This window comes from Nannospalax galili, unplaced genomic scaffold, assembly GCF_000622305.1.
Source record: "Nannospalax galili isolate Female #2095 unplaced genomic scaffold, S.galili_v1.0 scaffold341, whole genome shotgun sequence".
Classification (NCBI taxonomy): domain Eukaryota; kingdom Metazoa; phylum Chordata; class Mammalia; order Rodentia; family Spalacidae; genus Nannospalax; species Nannospalax galili.
In genome coordinates, this window is record NW_008346082.1 from 2,266,614 (window position 1) to 2,290,037 (window position 23,424).

The 23,424-nt window shown below is 42.6% G+C and overlaps 2 protein-coding genes across 2 annotated transcripts in view; one reads left to right on the forward strand and one right to left on the reverse strand.

Annotated features, from left to right (window-relative positions):
• Positions 1-1,055: 1,055 nt before the first annotated feature.
• Chmp5 (charged multivesicular body protein 5) lies at positions 1,056-16,418 on the reverse strand. The gene is made up of 8 exons (XM_008842476.3): positions 16,284-16,418; positions 15,183-15,287; positions 14,028-14,074; positions 10,388-10,481; positions 9,518-9,589; positions 6,120-6,228; positions 4,150-4,262; positions 1,056-1,918 (listed from the first exon to the last, which is right to left on the reverse strand). Exons 1-8 carry the CDS (start codon positions 16,350-16,352, stop codon positions 1,868-1,870), a joined length of 660 nt encoding a protein of 219 aa, XP_008840698.1. The 5' UTR covers positions 16,353-16,418; the 3' UTR covers positions 1,056-1,867.
• A 355-nt stretch (positions 16,419-16,773) lies between these two features.
• Positions 16,774-23,424, forward strand: part of Bag1 (BCL2 associated athanogene 1) — a 14,007-nt gene continuing 7,356 nt past the window's right edge. Inside the window, exons 1-3 of the mRNA XM_008842477.3 lie at positions 16,774-17,202; positions 18,587-18,715; positions 21,444-21,526. Coding sequence (XP_008840699.2) covers positions 17,130-17,202; positions 18,587-18,715; positions 21,444-21,526 — 285 coding nt within the window. The 5' untranslated portion in view covers positions 16,774-17,129. The remainder of the gene's footprint in view (positions 17,203-18,586; positions 18,716-21,443; positions 21,527-23,424) is intronic.

Sequence of the window (23,424 nt, forward strand, 5' to 3'; positions counted from 1 at the left end):
GGATAGCTGAAATAACTAAATACAAGCGAGGGGGTTAAAACTTGAATTCCAAAAGTAACATGACAGGGTTGGAGAGACTAAGATTTCAGGAAAACAATCAGAGAATGGGAGAAACAAGAGTACAGTGACAAAGTCAACAGATTGAAGATTTAGGTAGAAAGATTGCTCTCTGGTGGACTAATGTGGTATATGTGGAGAGTCAAATGACACCCATTAAAATTGGCATTGTAAGCCAGGCGTGGTGGTGCACGTCTTTAATCCCAGCACTGGTGGACATATGGAAAACTGGTACACATGACATGAATTTCCAAGCTAGGCTGAAGGGGGAATAGGCTGGGTGAGAAAGAAAGAATGTATTAGCTACTGGTCTGGTTGCTGTGACAGAATACTTCAGAAGCAACTGAAGGAAGGAAGGGTTTATTTAAACTCAAAGCTGGAGGGTTCAGTTCATCAAGCAGGGATGTCATGGTGGCAGAAGCTTGAGGCAGCTGGTCACATGCATTCAGACTCAGGAAGCAGAAAGTAATGAATGCTTGGGCTCAGATCACTTTTGCCTTTCTATTTGGCCCAGGACCCCATCCCATGGAATGCGGCCACTCACAGTTAAGGTGGGTCTTCCACCTTATTTAGATAATCACAGGTATGCTTGGAAGCTTGTCTCCTAGGTCATTCTGAGTGTCATCAAACTGACAAGATTAACCCTCACAGAGAGGATCACTGAATATTCTGAAATCAGGCAGCAGTTGGACTTGCTATATATGTATCAATTTAGGTACTTCACAAGCAAAGAATGAAATCTTGTTTTTTTATTATTATTCCCTCGTAGGAGAATAGCACATCAAAGTTAACTAGGTACTTATGACTAGTTCCTCAATTGCTCATGAAAGCTTTGTGAGGTAAGCACAGATTCACTTATTAGAAACAGCAGTTAATAGATGGTAGACCCCAGGCCCAAGCCCAGATGGTTCTTTGCTCTTTCTTCTACATCACAGTGCTACTGGTTAAGTTTGGCTTCTATAGTGGAGGTTTTAGGCTGAAGTGATACTAAAATTGTATCCTTTTGAAAAATATTTATTGAGTATAAATAAATGTCCTATACATTAAATATCAAGAAATATTCATTATTCATTAAAGTCAGGCTATAATACTGAGGGATCCATGGAATCAAATATCAAGTCATGATACAGTAGTGACAATTCATTCCAACTTAGACACAGTACTGACTTGCTCACATGACACAACAAAATCTATCAAAAAAGGCCATCATTTTAACTCACCTATAATACCACAAGAGACAATGTTTTTTGTTTGTTTCTTCTTTATCTTCCTTTTTTTTTTTTTTTTTTTTTTTTTTTTTTTTTTTGTTTTGTTTTTTGGTCTTTTGAGACAGGGTCTCCCTGCAGCCACAGCTGGCCTGGAATTCGCAATGTAGACCTGGCTGTCCTCAATCTCACAGAGATCTACCTGCCTCTGCCTCCTAAGTGCTGGGACTAATGAACAGTCTCGATAATTTCATCTTCACCCTATCAGTTTATCAAGTCATACTGAGACTGCAGGGTTATACTACCATAGAACTTAAACATTCTTATCTCCTTGGTTTTATTTCAAATTATCGTTAATGAATGAAAACAAGCCATACGAAGTCAAAGGTGCTTAGTTTTTCCTAAGAGAAAAAGAATCGAATTTTAGTAAAAGAAAGCTTCCCCAAAGCACTGAGTTTCTTAACGGAAAGATAAAAATAAAGGAGCAGTGTTATTAACTTTTCCTTTAAAGAAAAGAAAGAAACCTAAATCTGTTTGGCAAATACGGAGTACTTCCAGTCCCAGAATATGTATTTATTTCATATGATGAACCGGAATGCTGATGTCTATGAAGCAGGGATCTGCGGCAACCCAAACTCATCCACCAGGACTCCATCCTGTGAAGAAGAACCAAGGGTTAGTGTTGTATTTCCACTTGATAAAAATGTGTTTAATCAATCAGAACCAAAACCCATTCAGAAGTTGACAATGAGCTATTTCATGGAGGATAAAAGGGGGCATGATGACCAGAAAAAGAACCCAAAAGCAATAAAAGGGGAGGCCCTTTGCAGAGTAAAGAGAGGAAGAGGAAGGTAAGTGTGAGACTAAAACTCAGAAAGAGGGGAAGGTGGTTGGGGGGGGATTCCTAGCCTCTAGATACAGCTTTTCAGTTTGATCTCTTAAGTGGTTAATATCTTTCTATAGACTTGCAAATCCTTGAAGAGGAAGTGTCTCAGATAGGCAGTCATTTCCTGCATCATGCTTTACTACTGAACACAGGCTGGAATACTACTATCAGTTAGATCCATCTTCACAGCACATTTAGATCCTTGTCCTTCTAAAGGTGAAAATAGCTGGAGAGCCAGCACAGTGCTAGAATACTTGCCTAGCATGTGTGAGGTCCTATGTGGAAATAACAGATACTTCAGGGACTTGTTGCTAGGAAACTGAAAAGGCAAGCTATAATAGTGCTCACAAAAATCATTTCAGGACAATTTTTATTTTTGTTTCTTTGAGACAGGGTCTCCCTGTAGCCCCTTGCTACTCTAAGCTCAAGGGAGAAAGGGGAGGGCGCAGAGAACATTCACAGGTGTCATCTGTGAAGGACTTATGAAGCTACCTATTTCTGTCCTTTTGCTCCTCACATTTTGTAGAAAGAGAAATTGAGGAAGTTCTGAAAGAAGACATAAATTTCTCAATTTGCTTAAAATTATACAGTATAAAGGGAGATCTAGCCTGGATCCTGCCCAAACATTTTGTCAGCTGTACTGTGTCTACTTAATGTACATATGGGATAATCAAACAAAACTAAAGCTATAAAAATCCAGGGGCAATAAAAAAAGAACACATTACACTGGGAACTAAGATTCCCAGTAAGTGAGATTTCTTTCTTTTTTTTTTTGGTCTTTTTGAAACAGGCTCTCCCTGTAGCTCCAGCTGGCCCAGGACTCACTATGTAGACCAGTCTGGCCTTGAACTCACAGAGATCTGCCTGCCTCTGCCTCCTGAGTGCTGGGACTACAGGCGTGTGCCACCACGGCTGGCCAGTAAGTGAAATTTTATAAGCAGTAAAAATTTCTATTTATAATAACAATATTATGACAAATTTTAAGTTTGCAAAGTCCTTTATAAATAAGATCTATGCTGCTTTAAACAACTGTGAGCAACTCTACATATGGAAGGAACAGAAAAGCTCAACACAGCTAAGTGATCTGTCACAGTGTCAGAAATCCTGATTCTCTTCCCTTATTGAACAAGAATCTTTCTATATTAATGGCTCTTTTTTGTTTTGTTTTCTGAACAGAGTCTCATGTATCTCAGGCTGGCCTCCAGCTCACTATACAGCTAAGAATGGCTTTGAATTTCTGATCCTCCTGTCTCCCAAGTGCTGGGATTACAGGTATATGAGATACTCTCAACTGAGCTGTATCTCCAGCCTTACATTATGTTTTATATTGGAATTACTATCATCTATCCATCCATCCATCCATCACCTACCCAATAATGAACCAGTGGGACTCTCTTTAATACTATTACCCAAAAGCCAGGTACAGTAGTAGGCCCAGCTACTTGGGACACTAAGGTTGAAGGATTAAGCTTGAACCCAGGAGTTAAAGGATACCTGCCTCTAAACTAATTAACTAATTAATAAAAAAAAATTAAAAAAAAAAGTCTGGGAATATAGCTCGGTGGTATAGCTCTTGGCTAACACATGTGAAGCCTTAGGTTCAATTCCTAGCACCACAAGAACCATCAACCAAAAAAAACCCAACACTTCCAGTAACCAAAGCTCATACATGTGTTGGCAATGCTTTCCTAGGAAAGCTATAGACTGAGTTTAAGGCCAGCTGGGCAACTTTTAAGACCCAGTTTCAAGAAGTGAACAGTGTTAGGCTATAGTTCAGTGGTGGAGTGCTTGCTTGCCCAGCATGCATGAGGCCCAAGGTTTGAGCCTCAGTACTGCCAACCCTCCTTAGCTTCAGTAGCATTATTTATGTAGCTTATTCACTGTCAAGGGCTCCTAAAATAATGACCAGGTCTGCTTTTAACTTAAGATTTTACTTTAGATTTCCAGATTGGTGGATATAAAGCCTTTAGGATGTTGTATGAAAGCAGAAAAGACATTCACCTTGTTTTTCGTGTCAGTGGGAACACCTTCTGGAATTGCAGGTGCAGATGCTGCTTCATCTAAGTAAGAACTATCTTCATCAGCCAGGAGCTCGTCACCCAGTGCATCCAACTCTGAAATTAAATAGGCTACATTTAAAAAATGTAGAAAGGGCTGGAGAGATGGCTCAGCCGTTAAGAGCACTGACTGTTCTTGCAGAGGACCTGGGTTTGATTCCCAGCACCCACATACAGCTGCGAATTGTCCTTAACTCCAGTTCCAGGAGAATCCGAAGCCCTTTTCTGACCTCCGTAGCATTGCATGACATGGATGCACTCACATACATGCAGGCAATACACTCATACACATAAAATAAAAATAATAAATAAAATAAAAAAATGTAAAAAGAAAATTGGCAGCTCATGTTAAAAAGTTAGCCAAGGGCCTTGGAGAGATGGCTCAGTGGTCAAGAGCACTGGCTGCCCTTGCAGAGGACCTAGGTTTGGTTCCGAGCACCCTCATGGCAGCTAACTGTAACCTGTAACTCCAGTTCCAAGGGATCTGATGCCTTTGTCTGACCTTGGGCACTGTGTGACATGGGTGCACTTATAAGCAGGCAATATATTCATACACATAAAATAAAAATAATGAGGGGCTGGAGAGATGGCTCAGTGGTTAAGATCACTGACTGCTCTTGCAGAGGACCCGGGTTTGATTCCCAGCACCCAAATGGCGGCTACGAACTGTCCTTAACTCCAGTTCCAGGGGAATCCAACCCCTTCTTCTGACCTCTGCGGAACTGCACAACATGGGTGCACTCACATACATGCAGGCAATACACTCATACATGTAAAATAAAAATAATAAATAAAATATTTAAAAAAATGAATATTTTAAAGTTAGTCAAATTATTTGTAACAAGATAAAAATTTAAATTGAAAATTAAATTAAAACTAAAAAAAATTTTTGACACAGGGTCACACTATGTAGCCTTGGCTGGCCTGGAACTTGCTATGTAGACCAGGCTGGCCTAGAACTCACAGAGATCCACTTGCATGGGGAAAGGGAAAATAAAAGATGACCATGTAAGAAATTTTCAAGGTAGCTGGGCATGGGTGGTGCATGCCTTTAATCCCAGCACTCAGGAAGCAGAGGCAGGAGGATCTCTGTGAGTTCAAGGCCAGCCTGGTTTACATAGTGAGTTCCAGGCCAGCTGGGGCTACAGGGAGATCCTGTTTCAAAAAAAAAAAAAAAAAAAGAAAAGAAAAAGAAATTTTAAAGGAAACTAGTATGTAACATCTAATGAAAAATAAAATAAACAAATCAGCCATTTCCCAGCAGGCTTACTGAGTCCCAAACTTAAGACAAGGTTACCCTGTCTCAAAAAGACCAAAACAAAACAAAACTAATCAATCAATCAATCAATCAATCAATCAATCAATCAATCAATGAATGCACGGATTGAGTTGGTAAGATAGATCAGTGTATAATGGCCTGGCAACATGAGTCCAAACTCTTAGATTCACATGGTGGAAGGAGAGAACTGATTCCCATAAGCTGTCTTCTGACCACCAAACACATGCTATGGCACACCCAGGTCCTCCCTTTCACAAATAAGTCAATAATGTAATAAAAAATAAAATAAACATAGGGTTTACCTCAATGCTAAATCTATCCTATGGGGTTTAAACTTCAGTACCATAAAAATATCAAATCAAAAGAAAAAGAACAGGGGAAGGGCAAGTCGAAGATCCAGACATCAAGCACAAGGCGAGCCTCTGCCCACACCTTCCTTCAGAGTTTCTCCACCCCCTGGTGATGGTGGAGGATGCACGTCTGATACAGTTGCTTCATTGGCTCTTGCCTAGAGACTGTACCATAAACTAACTCTATGGAATCCTGACAGAAATTTTAACCAGCATTTGGGCAAAGGTCCCAGGCAGTTGCTTCTTTCAGGTTCTAAAATTAAATGTACACCACTTACAACTTACCTGCTTCTAGGTCATCTTCATCTAGTTCTGGGGTGCCGTAGCTGCGACTCAGTGCTTCTTGGATTTCATTTGCGTCTTCCATCATATCTTCCAGCTGGTCTTGTAAATCCTACAGAAATATGTATGACAGAGTCTTCTTTATTTCTTTTAGATTTATTTATATACATATGGTGCATGCCTGTGTGTGTGTGTGTGTCTATGTGCATGTGTATGGTATGTGGATGCCTGCAGAGACCAGAAGAGGGTAACAGATCTCCTGGAGCTAGAGTTATAGCTGGTTATGGGAACTGAACTCTAGTCCTCTGCAAGAGCATTAAGAGCTCTTAACTGCTGAGCCATCTCCTCAGACCCTCCTCTTTCTTTTTTGAAGTGCTAGCAGGCAGTTTTATTGAGAAGTAGAACAGCAGCTCCCTGAAGGTAGGGGTCCTAGAAACAGGTTTCAATGACAAGATTTTCATTTTTAAAAAAATAGATTTCTAGCCAGAAGTGGTGGTGCACACCTGTAGTCCCAGCACTCAGGAGGCAGAGGCAGATGGATCCTGAGTTCAAGGCCAGCCTGGTCTACATAGCGAGTGCCAGCCTAGCTGAGACTACAGGGAAACCCTGTCTTAAAAAGATTAAGCTGGGCATGGTGGCGCATGCCTTTAATTCTAGCACTCGGGAGGCAGAGGCAGGCGGAACTCTGTGAGTTCAAGGCCAGCCTGGTCTACATAGTGAGTTCCAGGACAGCTGGGGCTACAGGGAGGCCCTGTCTCAAAAAGACCAAAAAAATGTTTTGAGATCCTGTTTCAAAAACTAAATAAATTTTAGAAAAGTGAAAAAAGGTCTGAGGCTATACACCAGTGGCATAGCACTTGCCTGGCATATAGCATGCACAAGGCTCCATGTTCAGTCTCCAATCACTCACACACACACACTCACACACTCACACACACACACACACACACACACACACACACGCACGCACACACACACACACGCACGCACACACACGCACGCACGCACGCACAGAGACAGAGAGAGCCAAACAACAGTATGTTCTTCATATCCTGCCTTCCACACAGAGTAGATGACACCACTATTCAAAATGCAGCAGGTCCAACTCAATACCATGTTAGCCTTCAGAATTTCTAAAGCAATGAAAGCCATTTGTAAAGCCCTTCCTGGCCTGCCAGCTTGTTTTTTTCATATAAAAAGTGGAAAAAGTAAGAAGAAAAATGGAAAGAAAAAAATTTAAAGAAAATCTTTGCTTATCTGCGTTTCTGAGTGCTAAAATACCATATTGGTCACATATACCTCTGCTGGACAAAGAAACACTGACTAAAATAAGAACTAAGTTATCAAGTCAAGTTTATACTATTATATATCAAGAAGTCTCCCTAGCCAGGCATAGAATTCCTAGTACTTTGAGGCCAAGACAGGAGGATTCTAGGCAAGTCAGAACTACATAGCAAGAGAATGTCAAAAAAACAAGTCTCCCCAAATCATCTTATGAATAAGATCTCTTTTGTGTGTGTTTATTGAATAGGGTCTTACTATATGGCCTTAGCTGGCCTTGAACTCATGATTCTCCTGCATCTGTCTTCCTAATCCTGAGATTCCAGGCATGCAATCACCATGCTGAGCCCATGAACAGGATTTCTAGCAACAGATTCTAGTATAGATAAGAGGGGAAAAAAAAGTCACCACACAAAGTATTATCAGGTTAATCTGTCTTTATTTATTTAATTTATTTTTTTGGTCTTTTTGAGACAGGGTCTCCCTGTAGCCCTAGCTGGCCTGGATTCGCTATGTAGACCAGGCTGGCCTCGGACTCACAGAGATCCACCTGCCTCTGCCTCCTGAGTGCTGGGATTATAGGTGTGCGCCACCAGGCCCGGCAAGGTTAATCTATTTTTAAATTGATATAAACCAGGGCTGGAGAGATGGCTTAGCAGTCAAGAACACTGGCTGCTCTTGCAGAGGACCTGGGTTCAATTCCTAGCACCCACATGGCAACTAATAACCCTCTGTAACTCTAGTTCCAGGGGATCTACCACCCTTTTCTGACCTCCATGGACACTGCATGACACAGGTATACTTCCATACATGCAGGCAATACACTCACACATTAAAAAAAAATATATAAAATATTTTAAAAATTGATACAAATCAATACTACATAAACAAGACCATCATAAACAAACAGAAGCACTAAGCTAAAAACATAGATGTCTTAATGTGTTAAAGGGGCTGGAGAGATGGCTCAGCAGTTAAGAGCACTGACTGCTCTGGCAGAGGACCCGGGTTCAATTCCCAGCACCCACATGGTGGCTTACTAACTGTCCTTAACTCCAGTTCCAGGGGAATCCAACGCCCTCTTCTGGCCTCTGCGGCATTGCACGACAGGGGTACACTCACATACATGCAGGCAATACACTTATACACATAAAATAAAAATAATAAAATATTTTTAAAAAAAAGGATATAAAGAACGATTTTAAGTGGGGCGGGGAGCCTGGAAAGATGGCTTAACAGCTAAGAGCTGCTCTTGCAGAGAACCCAGGTTCAATTCCTAGCACACGCATGGTGGCTCATAACTATAACTCTGACTCCAGAGGATCTGACACCCTCTTCTGGTCTCCATGGGTGCTGAATGCAAGTGGTATACTTACATACATGCAGACAAAACACTGATACACATAAAATATATAAAAGTATTTAAAAAAGCTAGTAACATTATTAAAATGTAAAGAAAATTACTAGAAAAGAATAGTAACTCTGTCAGAAATTGTGCTAAGCACCATACCTATGTATCTTCATTTAACATTTGTGAGAGCTGGGCCTGGTGGCACATGCATGCCTTTAATCCCAGCACTTGGGAGGCAGAGGCAGGCAGATCGTTGTTGAGTTCTTGGCCAGCCTGGTCTACATAGCGAGTTCCAAGCCAACTGGGGCTACAGGAAGACCTTGTCTCATTAAAAAAAAAAAAAAAAAAAAAAGACCCCCAAAAATGTTGTACATTCCTTTAATCCTAGCAAAAGATTCTAAGTTCAAGGCCAGCCTGTGCTACATAGCAAGCTCTTATCTCAACAACAAAAGTGACAATACTGGGAGATAGGCTGCACCTATTACTTTATAATTGAGGAAACAGACTAAAACTCATTGAGTTAGAAATTAACCAGGAGCTGCTGCAACTGAGAAAGACACTGAATGCAGACAGGCTGCTCATTCACTCCATCTGCAATACAACCAAGTGTGGTATTAGGATCACAGGCAGCTCTCCTTCTTAAGGTCATCTGTTAGCAAGGAGCAGGCCCGGATTCCATCCCTTTCTGAGCTCTTCTCAGCATGCACATGCTCATTTCCAACCTGGCACCATCAAGTGTACATCTTTCAAAGGCCAATACACCCCTTACCTCAATCTGGTCGATTTTCACTAGCTTATAGGCTTTCTTCATTTCCTTCACTCCCAGTTTCATGGCATCAACCTAAAGAAAGGCATAAGAAAGCACAATGCCTTTATCTGTTTATTTATTATTCATTCATGCATGTATTTGTTCATTAATTGATTGATTGACTGATTTTTTTTTTGAGACAGGGTGGCCTGGAACTTGATCTCACAGAGATCCGACTGCCTCTGTTGTGATTAAAGGTGTGCACCACCATGCTTGGCTTACTTATTTATTTTCAAGTGCTGAGTATTTGAACCCAGCCAGGCCTTCCCACATGCTAGGCAACTATTCGACTGCTGTGTTACATTCCCAGCCCAGAAACTACAATGTGTTAAAAAGTGATGTTCTGGGCTAGAGAGATGGCTCAGCGGTTAAGAACACTGAATGTTCTTGCAGAAGACCTGGGTTCAGATCCCAGCACCCACATGGCAGCCAACAACTGTCTGTAACTCCAGTTCTAGGGGATCTGATGCCCTCTTCTGACCTCTGAGGGCACTGCACGACACGGGTGCACTTCCATACATGCCGGCAATGCACACATACACATAAAATAAAAATAATAAATCTTTTTTAAAAAAAGTAATGTTCCAGGCTGGGCGTGGTGGCGCACGCCTTTAATCCCAGCACTCGGGAGGCAGAGGCAGGCGGATCTCTGTGAGTTCAAGGCCAGCCTGGTCTATATAGTGAGTTCCAGGACAGCTGGGGATACAGGAGATCCTGTCTCAAAAAGACTTTAAAAAGAAGCAGCAATGTTTGTTAAACTGTCTTTAGAAGACCATGGGAAAGTACATCAGAGTAAAAACATTCAAATGGGAAAAGGTGCTTTGGGAGTACCGTGGTCTTGGTGTCCTTCAGTGACTGGATGGTATAATTGGCTTGTTCCATGTTAAAGGACTGCTGGGCAAGGTTGTCTCGCTGCTGCTCATACCTTTTTGGAGTCAAGTGAGAATTGTAAATGTGAGCTACATAGAAATCTTTAGGAAGAAAGCAGTCCTAACATTAAATGAGAGAATGTTCTTAAAAAAAGACCAAAACCCTTTTAAAATTAACCTCTTTAAAAATCACCTTCTGGGGGCTAGAGAGATGGCTCAGTGGTTAAGAGCACTGCTCTTGCAGAGGACCCGGGTTCAATTCCCAGCACCCACATAGTGGCTACAAACCGTCCTTAACTCCAGTTCCAGGGGAATATGAAGCCTCTTCTGACCTCTACGGCATTGCATGACACAGGTGCGCTCACATACATGCAGGCAATACACTCATACACATAAAATAAAAATCAAAAAACCTCCTTCTGTTTTTCCTTTTGCATGTATCTGATTTATAACCACTTCCTACTTAATAATGAAGCATTTGCTTCTCTTTTCTGCACTGCTACTACGTATATTTTTCTTTCCTTTCCTTTCTTTTTTTAAAAATTTTACCTTTTTAATACAGGGTCTCCTTGTAGCCCTTGCTGGCCTGGAATTCACTATATAAACCAGGCTGGCCCCTACCTCACAGAGATCCACCTACCTCTGCCTCCCAGTCCTGGGGTTGAAGGGGTGCACTACCATGCCTGGCCTTTTTTCTACTTTGTGAGAAAGGGTCTTGCTACATAGTTCAGGGTAGCCTCAAAATCACAGTGATCCTCCTGCCCCTTCTTCCCAAGTGCTGGTATTTCAGGTGTGTGTCACCACTCCTGATCTTCCTACATATCTTATTAGATCTTATTTATACCTTTATAATTATTTACCAAGATGAATTCTAAGAAGTGGAACTCTTAGGGCAAAGAGTAAAACTATTTTTTAAATTTTATTAGTTTATTTATTTTTATTTTATGTATGAGTATTTTGCCTTTATGTATATAACTGCACCACATGCATGCATGGAGGCCAGAAGAGGTCGTTGGGTCCCCTGGAACTGGAGCTATGGATAGTTGTTAGCCAACATGTAGGTGCTGGGAACTGAAACTGGGTCCTCTGCACAAGCAGCCAGTGCTCTTTAATTGCTAGGCCATCTTTCCAGCCCCTCAAAATATTCTTTTTTAAAAGTATTTTATTTATTTTATGAGTATACTGCCTGCATGTAGGTAGGTGCACCTGTGTTGTGGAGGTCAAAAGAGAGCTTTGGATCCTCTGGAACTGGAGTTACAGATGGTTGTTAGCTGCCATGTGGGTGCTGTGAACCAAACCCAGATCCTCTATAAGAACAGCCAGTGCTCTTAACTGCTGAGCCATCTCTCTAGTCCCATGACTATTCTTTTATTTAAAAAATATTTTATTATTTATAGCCAGGCATGGTGGCGCACGCCTTTAATCCCAGCACTCGGTAGGCAGAGGCAGGCGGATCTCTGTGAGTTTAAGGCCAGCCTGGTCTACATAGTGAGTTCCAGGACAGCTGGGGCTACAGGGAGACCCTGTCTCAAAAAGACCAAAAAAAAAAAAAAAAAGTTATTATTTTTATTTTATGCATATGAGTGTATTGCCTACATGTAAGTGCACCTGTGTTGCATAATGCCTCAGAGGTCCTAAGAAGGCAATGGATCCCCTGTAACTGAGGTTGGGGATGGTTTTTAGCTGCCATGTGGGTGCTGGGAATCGAACCTGGGTCATGTGCAAGAGCAGCCAGTGCTCTTACCTGCTGAGTCATCTTTCTAGCCCATGACTATTCTTTTAAATAAAGTTTTCTATCAAATTATAGTATTATTTCAAAGACTTATGTCACCATGGTCTTTATACAATATTTGGAAACCATCTAACTCAGAAGATAAATGGCTAATTTATAGTGCAGACAAATGGCAGGTGATGCCATTAAATTAGCGTGATGGCCCATGCCTGTAATCTCAGCACTTGGGAGGATGAGGCACAGGGATTATGAGTTGGACAGCAGTCTGGGGAACATAGCAAGTCTCTCTAAAAATGGGGGAGAAAAGGATGGTTTTAAGTGGAAAAGGATAACTTAAAGAGATACATTATAATTTCAGTTTTTTATGAATGTAGGTAAAGCCAGGCATGGTGATGCGCTCGGAAGGCAGAGGCAAAGGCAGGTAATCCCCGTGAGATCAAAGCCAGTCTGGTCTACATAGTGAGTTCCAGGTCAGCAGGGGCTACAAGGAGACCCTGTTTCAAAAAAGCAAAATAAAATTAATTTAGGTAAATTTTCTTTTCTTTTGCTGATATAGTTTCCAAGTTTCTGCAATTAATCTGTATTCACTTTGTTTTTTTGAGGAAAGGTCTTACATAGCCCAGAATGGCTTTGGAATTAACTCTGTAGCCAAGGGTAGCCTTGAACTTCTGATCCTCCTGCCTCTACCTCCCTAGTGCTAGGTTTATAGGGTGTGCCACTCACCGTACTGAGCTCATTTTATTTTTTTTTATTTATATTTTTCGAGACAGGGTTTTATGTAGCCCAGGCTAACTTCAAATTTTCTAAGTAAATAAAGATCATGTGGAACTCCTAATCCTCCCGTTTCTACCTTCCAAGGGCTAGGATCACAGGCCTGGTCCACCATGTTTAGTTTGTATTCTTCTTATAAGAAAAACAAGACACTTTAAAACCACATTGCTACTAATTAAGAAGGTAATAGTTACATCTTGGCATATTAGTTTTTCCCACTGTGGTCTAACCTAAAAAAAAAAAAAAAAAAAAAAAAAAAAAAAAAAAAAAAAAAATTAAAAAGGTAATATTTTGATTTTTACATTTTATTGTTTTTCCCTTTGTGATGTACTAAAAAAAAAAAAAAAAAAAGGAAAACGGCATCCAATTGTTATTTACTCATTTTAGAATTGGAATAGAGGGGCTGGAGAGATGGCTCAGTGGTTAAAAACACTGGTGTTCTTGCAGATGACCTGGGTTTGAATCCCAGCACCCACATGGCAGCTAACAACTGTCTGTAACTTCAGTCCCAGGGGATCCGACAGCCTCTTCTGACCTCCGCAGGCATTGCATGACACTGGTGCACTTACCTACATGCAGGCAATACATGCATACACATAAAATTTAAAAAAAAAAAGTAAAATTGGAATAGAGACAGCAACAATTTCTCTGGTTCCCTACAAGCTGATTATGCCTGACCTTTACAATTCTATAGATGTTCATCTTGGCTGATTATTCTACAGGGCTAAGCACCAGGTATTAGTTGGGTTTTGTACATACACTAGGGCACAACAATCTACAACAGATTAAGGACCTTAAATCTATTGTGGTGAGAGGGAAGAAATACTTAGCATCCCTAAGTTCACAAACAAAACAAACAAAGCATACTAACTCAGTAATGAGAGAATCAAACCTCATAGACCTGGCCAGCCAAAATTATAGTCACTAGTACTATATGCCTACCTAAAGTTAAAATGATTAACATTAGATACTGAAAGTTTTTGAAGTCATAATTAAATCAAGAACACTTAGAGAATGTCATGAAAATCTGAAAGAACGGAAAACTATTGCCTTTCTGGCTAAAACTGTTCTTAGAAAGGAGATTGTGCACATAACTTACATCCGCTTTTGCTTTAAAACCCGCAGGGCTTTCTGTTTGACCATGTTCTGAGGAGAAAAACAGACTTAATAAAAAAGGGGGAAACATACATAGGGCAAAAGAAGAGTCTTCTTCAAACTCAAATACTACTAGGTTTCTTCTTCAAAATAGTACACAGATGTTCCTGGATTCTGTTCCTCCCTTCAAAGCACAGATATCTAATGTCCACTGTTAAGCCTTAGCTCCTGTCTGTCTTTGCATCCCACATCTTAGTACCCTGAACATCTTTCCCTTTTCCTAATGCACATCATTTCCACTTCCAGCCCCAAACAGTTCTGTATCTAGTTACCTTCAATTCCAGTTGCTACCAATTCAAATATAACATGTTCAAACTCCCCTTTCACAGCTTCACATTGAAAACAATTAACAATGGACCCTCTAACCTCTCACTTGGGAGGCTGAGAACCTTTACACCAATCTTTGTTTCTGTTCTCTGACAGCTCTTCATGCTTACCTATTAAGTACTACTATATTCTAGTGCTAAGTAGGTGACAGGTGTTATCTCATTTAATCCTCACACTAGAAAATATGTACTATATTTAACACATGAGAAAAATGAGGTTCAATGATGCCCTGGTTCACATTATTAATAAGTCATGAAGCTGAAAAACAAGACAAATAAACAAACAAAAAAACCAGATAGCCATATATCCATAGTCTATGGGCCCAAACACAATATTGTCCCTACTTAACAGGAGCAGAAAATAAGTGACTTGCAGGGTAAGTAGTGATACAATATTAGAACATTGGTCCTACATGCTAATTCAGTACTTTTTTTCATCATGTCACTACATTATATCTACCCTAATCTGACCAGCCCAACAACACTGTGATTCTGAGCACAACCCAACCCTCTGCTCCTGAGTGCCAACTTTTCAGTGGACTATGCCAATTCTTATTACATGCTTCTGGATAGGGGATCAGCATTTTCTACCAGATTGAACTCCAGCCTCCCTCTGGTATCTAGTTGTCTCTCTCTTTCCTAAAGGATACACCTCGAATGCATTTCCTCTTTTCCAGACTTTGTGATTTTTTTTCTGTATCCTTTGCCCATCCCTACAGATGATCAAATTGGGCTGTCACAGTACTTCCTACATCAGTTGTCACCAATCTTACCTTGGCAGGACCCTCTCTCATCTTCTTGATTTGATCTTTATACTTCACCAGCTCAGCATCCAGTCGGGAAATCTTTTTGTCAATGGATTCTGCCCTGCTATCCACCTTGGGGGAAAATGCCAAATGCTGGGGTAGTTATTGTAAATTATTTACATGGGAAAGGGGCAAGAGGAGAGGAAGGAACGTAGAGGAAGAAAAGGGAAGCATACAGAAAAAGATGGAAAAGAGTGGTTCACTTAGGGATGGGGAGTCCCAGCCAGAAACACTGGGGGCTTTCATAAACTCTTTTATCCCCCAGATTCTGATATACCCGGTCCCCCTCAAAAGAATATTTAAGAATCACTGGACAGCTGGGCCTGGTGGTGCATGCCTTTAATCCCAGCACTTGGGAGGCAGAGGCAGGCAGATCTCTGTGAGTTCAAGGCCAGCGTGAGTTCCAGGACAGCTGGAGCTACAGGGAGACCCTGTCTCAAAAAGACCAAAAAAAAAAAAAAAAAGAATCACTGGGCTATTTCCTTGAAACGAGAGACCAGTCAGGCTGGGGACTCAATAAGAAGGCACATGAAATGAGCCAGTGCCCAGTGGACACTGGCTAAGATTAGATCCAACGCCATTTCCGAGTTCAGAGTGGTGGCTGAATCTGAGGGAGGCAAGGTTCAGAATTTTTTGCTGAGATCCAGGACTGAGGTAACAGATATGTTAACCTAGGATATCCGAGGAAGAGCCCAGTCATGGGCGAGGGGAAGAGGAACGGATAAAGGTTTGTAAAAGCTCAGGTTAGAAGAGGAGCGAAGGGTATAGAGAACCTAGGGCCGGTTAACAGTGTGAGGACCAAGTAGACAGCGAAGGGACAGGGCCGAGAGCAATGGGCATCAGAAAGGGTTTCGTGCAGGACAGGTGAGGTAGTGATGAGGTTAGGAGATCCCCGGTTTGTGGGGTCAGGAATGACCTGGGAAACAGGGATGGAAAGAGGGGAAGATAGAGAAGACTGAGGTGTAATGGGCCCGGATCAGGAATGGGGTGGAGTAGGAAAGCGCGGCCAGGGATGGGCGGGCCGGGGTGTCAGAGGCCTCGGGTCTAGTTATGCAAGGTCAAGCCCACCGTGCCAATGCAGTCAGTCAGGCTGGGCGGCGGAGCCTTGGGTTTCGCTTTCCCGAAGAACCGATTCATCTTGGCGGGCGGCGAAGAAATCCAAACACTGAAGGAAAACCAGAGACGGAAGCGCAGCCGCTCCGGCTTCAGTTTCCGGCCCCCCTCATACGCAAGCGCAGTGAGCTTGCTGGCGTTTTTCCCGATCCTTTTTCCGGGTTCTCAGCTCCTCCTCCCGGGGCTCCGGCGAGCGAGGCGAAGCCTTAGCTGAGTGGGCGGAGCTTGGAGGAGGCTTGGGCGGATGGGGCGGGGCGGGAGAGCGGGGAGGAGGTGAGTCACTTCCGAGGGCGTGGCCAGTAGGCCGGGGCGGGGCCCAAGAGTCAGAGGGCGGGGCTGCAGGACTCCGGGCTCACCTGCCACCGCTGGGCGGTGAACAAACACTGGCCTGGCGGAGCGCGGGGGCGCGGGGAGATCGCCAGGTGACCGGGAGCCGCTGGGACCCTGGCTGCGCGCACCTCGGCCCTGCCGGGAGCCGCGCCAGTCGGACCCCCGACAGAGCGGGGCTCGCCCACCTCTCAGCGTTCCTCGGGTCGCAGTGCAGCCCGTAGGCATGACCGATCCACCAGGGGCGCCGCCGCCTCGGGCGCTTGCAGGCCGCGGCTGAAGAAGAAAGTCCGTTGCCACTCCGCTCAGAGCGAGGTGACCCGCAGCAAGGAGGTGACCAGGGGGAAGAAAGTGAGCCGGAGCAAGGTGATCCGGGCGAAGGAGGTGACCCTGGCCGAGGAGACGACTCAGACCGAGGAGGTGACCCTGTCCGAGGAGGTGACCCAGACCGAGGAGGTGACCCAGTTCGAGGCGATGGCCCTGCCGGAGGAGATGGCCCAGACCGAGGAGATGACCACAGCCGGGCTCAGCGTGACCGTCACGCACAGTGAGCGCCGGGCTGTATGGGTCCCCAGGGGTCGGGTAGGATCTGTGGGCCACGTGTGTCCCGGAAGCTTGTGCTGGGTGTTTGTCCCTGCGGAAGGAAGTGCGGGTTCTTGGCTGTGTCCGTGGGGATGGCTTTTGTCTGGGGTTTGTGTCAAGCTCGTCTTTCCGTGTGTGGCTAGTGCTTTTTGTCTGTGGATTCTCCTTTTGAGAGCGCAGTTGATTGTGTTGCAGCACAGTTATTGTAGGTCTTCGTGTCGGGCTTGTATTTGGTCATGTGTGTAGAACTACTGTGTGCTTGGACATACCTGTATGGTGGGTGAGTCTGAACGTGGGGCTTGCTGGGTTATTCATTACCAGTTTAGTGCCTTTTCTGTGTTCGATGCCACATATCTGCAGTTTCAGTCGGCCTCGAGACCTGGTGGAGTTGACACCGAACTAAACACCGGGAAGTATACTAAGAAAGCTGAATCCATGAGGTTTCCCTAGAATGATCTAGGAGACCTACATTACAATCTGGAAACCAGGATTTCTAGGTCCAGCAATTTTGAGATGGATGTCTCTTTCAGCATCTGGTTTCTGGTCTGTGAAGTAAAGTTGGGAATTCATGTTCCTGCTGACTTCTCAGGGATATGTTGGGTTGGTGGGGAGCTCAAGGCCTGGTATAATAAGCTGGACACGTGCTTCCTTTTGATGGTTTACCTTCCTAGAAAAGAACTGGCACCGGTGTTTCAGAAAATGTCTCTGCTGTTTATTGGATTCATTCATTTGTGTTTACTAAGCACCAGCCTAGGTGTGCTCAATAAAGAAGAGTTGGAGGAAAACAGTCCATTGCCCATAGAGCAGGTGAGACAAGACCAATGCCATGCAGAGGTTAGAGCAGTCAGGCCATAGGAGGCAGATAATTTGTGATGAAAAGTGTGGGCTTTGGAATATACTGGCTCTAAGGTCAAATTCTGACTCTATTAGTTGAAGGTCTCCATAAGGAAGTTTTAATTAGACTGAACTCATAGTTTGCTTATCTGTGAAATAGGAAATAATAGGTAGTACCTGCTTTCTGGTAATTAAATAAGATAATGTGTGAAATTAGTATAGCTCATAATGTGTAAATGCTTAAAATCACTAACAGTTTTTATGATAGAGGAAACAAAAATCCTTGAGCAAGTCACCAGAGGAAAGTTTTGTAAGAGGTAGCATATGCGCTTGTCCTGGAAGGCTGGATGAAAAGTAACAAAGTGTCAGCTTAGCTGGGGACATAGCTCAGGAGCAGAGCACTTCCCTAGCAAGCCCTAGCACAATTAGAGCCTCAGCTCCAGGAAAAAGCACCAGCCTATATTTGGTTTTATGTGAAGGACCTATCTTCATCAGATGCTTTTCTTTCTCCCCAGGCAATGAAAAGCATGACCTTCTTATTACCCCACAGCAGAGTGATGGTGAACCAACTGTACAAGACCTGGCTCAGGCTGTTGAGGAGGCCACAGGGGTTCCACTGCCTTTTCAGAAGCTCATATTTAAGGGTAAGTGCTTCTCATTTCACCTTTGAGTACTCCTGGCTAAAGGACAGATTTAAAAATACTTTGTGTTACCTAATGATAACCCAGTTTCAAACTGAAACAGTTTTTGTTTATTCATTCCTTCAACAAATATTTATTAAGGAACCTGCTAGACTTTTCAAACATCTGGGCAGGTATCAGATTTGAAGTACACAATGACAGAAATCTCAACTTTTTTGACAAAAACATATGGGCAGTCTTCTCTGGCTAGGCTAGATCCTTTCTCCATTGTATGTCCATGTTATACTGCCACACTTCTGCATAATTTTATTGAAATGACTATTAAATAAATGTTTCAGTTGCTTAATATCTGATTTCTGTTTGAGTATTCGAGAGGCAGAGGCAGGTGGATCTCTGTGAGTTCGAGGCTAGCCTCATCTGCATAGTGAGTTCCAGGCCAGCTGGGTCTACAGGGAGACCCTGTCTCAAAAATACCAAAAAAAGAAAGAAAAAAAAATCTGATTTCTATTAGGATAACCTCAGAGATACTACTGTTTCCAGTACTTGGCACTATGCTGACTTAGAAAGTTTTGAACAAACTTAACAGGGGCTGAATAGGCAGAGTGCATTGGATGATGCTGGTAATGCTGATTTCTGAGGAATCAGCTTCTCCCTACCTCTATCTTCTCTCTTCCCACTCCCATAGAAACCCATTATTCTGGTCCATGATAGGGCAGATTTATCTCATTGGGTGCCAGTCATTGTAAAGAATTTATTAATGAGGGGCTGGAGAGATGGCTCAGTGGTTAAGAATACTGGCTGTTCTTGCAGAAGACCCAGGGTTGAATCCCAGCACCCACATGGCAGCTAAGTATCCAAAACTCCAGTTCCAGGGGAACCAACAGCCTCTTCTGTCCTCCTCGGGCATTGCACAACACGGGTGCACTCATCTACACACAGGCAATGCATGCATACACATAAAATAAAAATAATGAAACATAAAAAAAACTGCTGGAGAAATAGCCATTCAGGTAGCAGAGACTGGCTGGCCAGCTTCTATTTTATGGAGCTATTAACTCAGAGACACTATTACTTAAATGTATTTTTTATTATTACAATTAAAGACTGATTTGATTTTATGAGAGCATTTATTTTTATTTTATGGAGGTTTTGTAGATAAATTCAATTTAAAATATTACTATATGTTTAAAAAATACAAGCAAGCAGAGTATTAAAATTATGCTAAGCTGGATGCAGTGGTACACACCTTTAATCCCAGCACTCAGGAGGCAGAGGCAGGCAGATCTCTGTGAAATTGAGGCCAGCCTGGTCTACTAGCAAGTTCCAGGCCAACTGGGGCTACAGGGAGACCCTGTCTCAAACAATTGAACAAAAAATAGACCAAACAAGGGCCAGAACAGAGATGCAAAGCATCTGCAGGTGAGTGAGTCCTAACCATCACTGCTTGTTAGAATCACCTGAGAGAACGTTAAACCTACACAGATGACCAGGCACCATGCCAAGAGATCCCCAGGACAACTGGCCTGGAATGGGGCTACCCAGGCAGCCTTGGATTTTGAAACCTTGCCATGTCACCTGATGTATAGGGCTGAGAACTGATGTCCTGTATTAAAGAGAGATCTGGGCCTGGTGGCACAACTGCTCTCTTCTCAACCGTCACCCAGGAGGCTAAGGCAGGTAGACTTCAAGATTTGCCTATATCCTCAGCTCATACAGTATACATTTTCTTTTTTTGACTGGGTTGGGGATGTTCAGATAGTCTCCCTCTAGCCCCAGCTAGCTTGGAATTCCCTATGTAGACCAGGCTGACCTTGATCTCACAGAGGTCCACCTACCTCTGCCTTCCAAGTGCTAGGATTAAAGGCATGCACCATTACACCAAGTTCTTTCTTTTTTCACAATTAACTTTTATTTTATTTATGTGTAGGTGTCTGTGTGAGTGCCTGGTATGTTTGTGCCCATGGAGTCCTGAAGAGGACTTTGAATCCCCTGGAGCTGGGGTTACTGGTGGTGAGCTGCCCAATGTGGGTGCTGAAACCTGAACTTGGGTCCTCTGGAAGAGTAGCAAGTGCTTATAACCACTGAGCCATCTTTCTAGACTCTATATTTTCTTTCTTATAGCATTTATCAACAGTCATTGTAACATTACAGTATCCTGAAAAAATAAACTTTCATATTTACAAAATCTTTTAAAAATATTTTATTATTATTTTTTAATTTTTAAAATTATTTTTATGTATATGCATGTATTGCCTGCATGTAGGTAAGTGTATCCATGTCATGCAATGCCCACAGAGGACAGAAGAGGCTGTCGGATCCCCTGGAACTGGAGTTACATATGGTTGTTAGTTATGTGGGTGTTGGAAACTGAACCCAGGTTCTCTGCAAGAGCATCCAGTGCTCTTAACCACTGAGCCATCTCTCTAGCCCCTCAAACCTTTTCTTATACAGAAAGGTATGTGTTATATGAATTATTAATCCTCTATTCCTGAATATTATTTTATAATTGTTATTGTACATTTCTAGTTATTTGTTTAAGATAGATGTCTGGAAGTGACATTACCAGATAAAGGTACTTTCTAAAAGGTTTTACCAATTTGTCCTCTTTTCTCCAGTGAACATGATTGTTCTTTTTGAGACAAGTTCTCATCATACATTTGTCTTTTTCTTGTGTACTGATGTCTATTTTCAGTGTTGAAGTATCATTACAATTTGTTCTACTTTTTTTCAGGAAAATCTCTAAAAGAAATGGAGACACCATTGTCAGCACTTAGAATACAAAATGGTTGCCGGATCATGTTAATTGGAGAAAAGGTAAATTGCTTTTTCCATCAAAATTCTTCAGAATTGAATAGCCACAGTCATTCATGTGTGTTTGTATTTAGAAGGCCAAATTGGTGACTAGGATTCTATATTAGTGACACTCTTTAAACAAAGTCTCTGAGCTTGCCAGCTTTCTGGTATTGTTTACACTTTTCCACTTGTATTGACTAAAGCTTTTACTCTAGGAACTAGGAACCATTGTGCTATGTGAATAACATGGCTTTTATAGTTGATGAACCTTTAGTCTAGTTAAAATTGTGCTGGTAACAGGCCTTAGAATTTTGTTGTTTTCTTTTGTTGTTTTTGAGACAGGGTCTCCCTGTAGCTCCAGCTGGCCTGGAACTTTATGTAGACCAGGCTGACCCCAGTCTCATAGATATCTGTGTGCCTCTGCCTCCTGAGTGCTGGGACTAAAGGTGTGTGCTATTATGCCTGGCTAAAATATTTTTTGATTTCTTTTTTTTTTTTTTTTTTTTGGTCTTTTTGAGACAGGGTTTCCCTGTAGCCCCAGCGGTCCTGGAACTTATGTAGACTAGGCTGGCCTCGAACTCACAGAGATCCGCCTGCCTCTGCCTCCCGAGTGCTGGGATTAAAGGCGTGCGCCACCATGCCTGGCTGATTTCTTATTTTATGTGTATGAGTGTTTTGTTTGGATGTATGGAAGCATGTCTGTGCAATGGCAGCGGAGGCCAGAGGGAGCATCAGACTGCCTGAAATAGAACAGAATTTGCAAAATGTCTCTTCAGTAAAACTGCAGATATTACTAGTTTCAGAGCCTTGCCTTCCTTTAACCACCTTTTTTTACTAAAATTTCCTACAGGAGGAAAACCCTCTTTGAATGGAAAAGTTCACTAAAGAATTGAGGAGGTTGGTTACAGGTGAGGGCACTGGCCTCTGAGGTGATCAGAGAAGCTTGTGCCCAGCCCTGCATTGTGACACAATGGAATTACTAAACTTATGAAAGTTCCTTACTTAGAGGTGGTTGAATAGAGAGAAGGCAGAGGTGAGCATAAGTGGAGCCAAAGAAAATCTAGACTTGGAACTGCCAGGAGACTTGGCTCAAGATTTGGCCACAGAGGAGAATTTTGGGTAGTGTAACAAAGTAGGGAGCTGCTGGCCCTGGGTGCCAGTTGTGTGGTGAGAGAAAGGAGAGTTTCGAGTTCTTGCTGAAGGGTAGTGGAGAGTGGTGTTGAGCAGCAGATGGAAGAAGCTGGAGTTTTAAAAGTGTGGAGCCAAGTCTGAATTCTAGTCTGTTCCCCCTTGTTTGGGCTCTGAGACCTTAGGTTACTTTGCTATGTTAAGCCTCAGTTTCATCATCTGTAAAACAGTTTCTACCTCTTAGGAATATAGAAAGGCTTTAAAAAAAACATCACAGGTAACATGCTAAGCAAAGTACCTGACATATAAAGAATGTTCAGTAAAAGTATTATTGTTGGCCTCATAGTAAATAGAGCTCAACTAGAGGAACATTTCCACTTAACAGAATAGTCATAAACCAGACATGATGGCACATGCCTATAATCCCAGCTAGGAATAGAGGCAGTAGGATCAGGAGATTAAGATCATCCTTCCATTAGCTAGCAAGTTTGAGGGCAGCCTGGGCTACTTGAAACACCGCCTGAAAAAAAAGAAAAAAGAGCAAGATTAGCCATACTACTAGGCATGGTGGCACATGGTCTGTGATTCCACCACTCAGGAAACTGAGGTGGGAGGAATTAGAATCCAAGGCTAGCTTGGGCTACATGGTGACTCTGTCTCAAAACAAAAAAGGACTAGTGCTGGGCGTGGTGGTGCATGCCTTTGATCCCAGCACTCAGGAGGCAGAGGCAGGCAGATCTATGTGAGTTCCAGGCCAGCTGAGGCTATAGGGAGACCCTGTCTCAAAAAAA

Bases quoted from the DNA above. Each gene is read 5' to 3' on its own strand.
- Chmp5 (XM_008842476.3), bottom strand. From the start codon at position 16,352: ATGAATCGGTTCTTCGGGAAAGCGAAACCCAAGGCTCCGCCGCCCAGC. The intron at 15,288-16,283 runs GTGGGCTTGACC...TTTTCCCCCAAG, and splicing joins TGACTGACTGCATTGGCACG to GTGGATAGCAGGGCAGAATC. The intron at 1,919-4,149 runs GTGAATGTCTTT...TCTTCTTCACAG, and splicing joins CCACTGACACGAAAAACAAG to GATGGAGTCCTGGTGGATGA.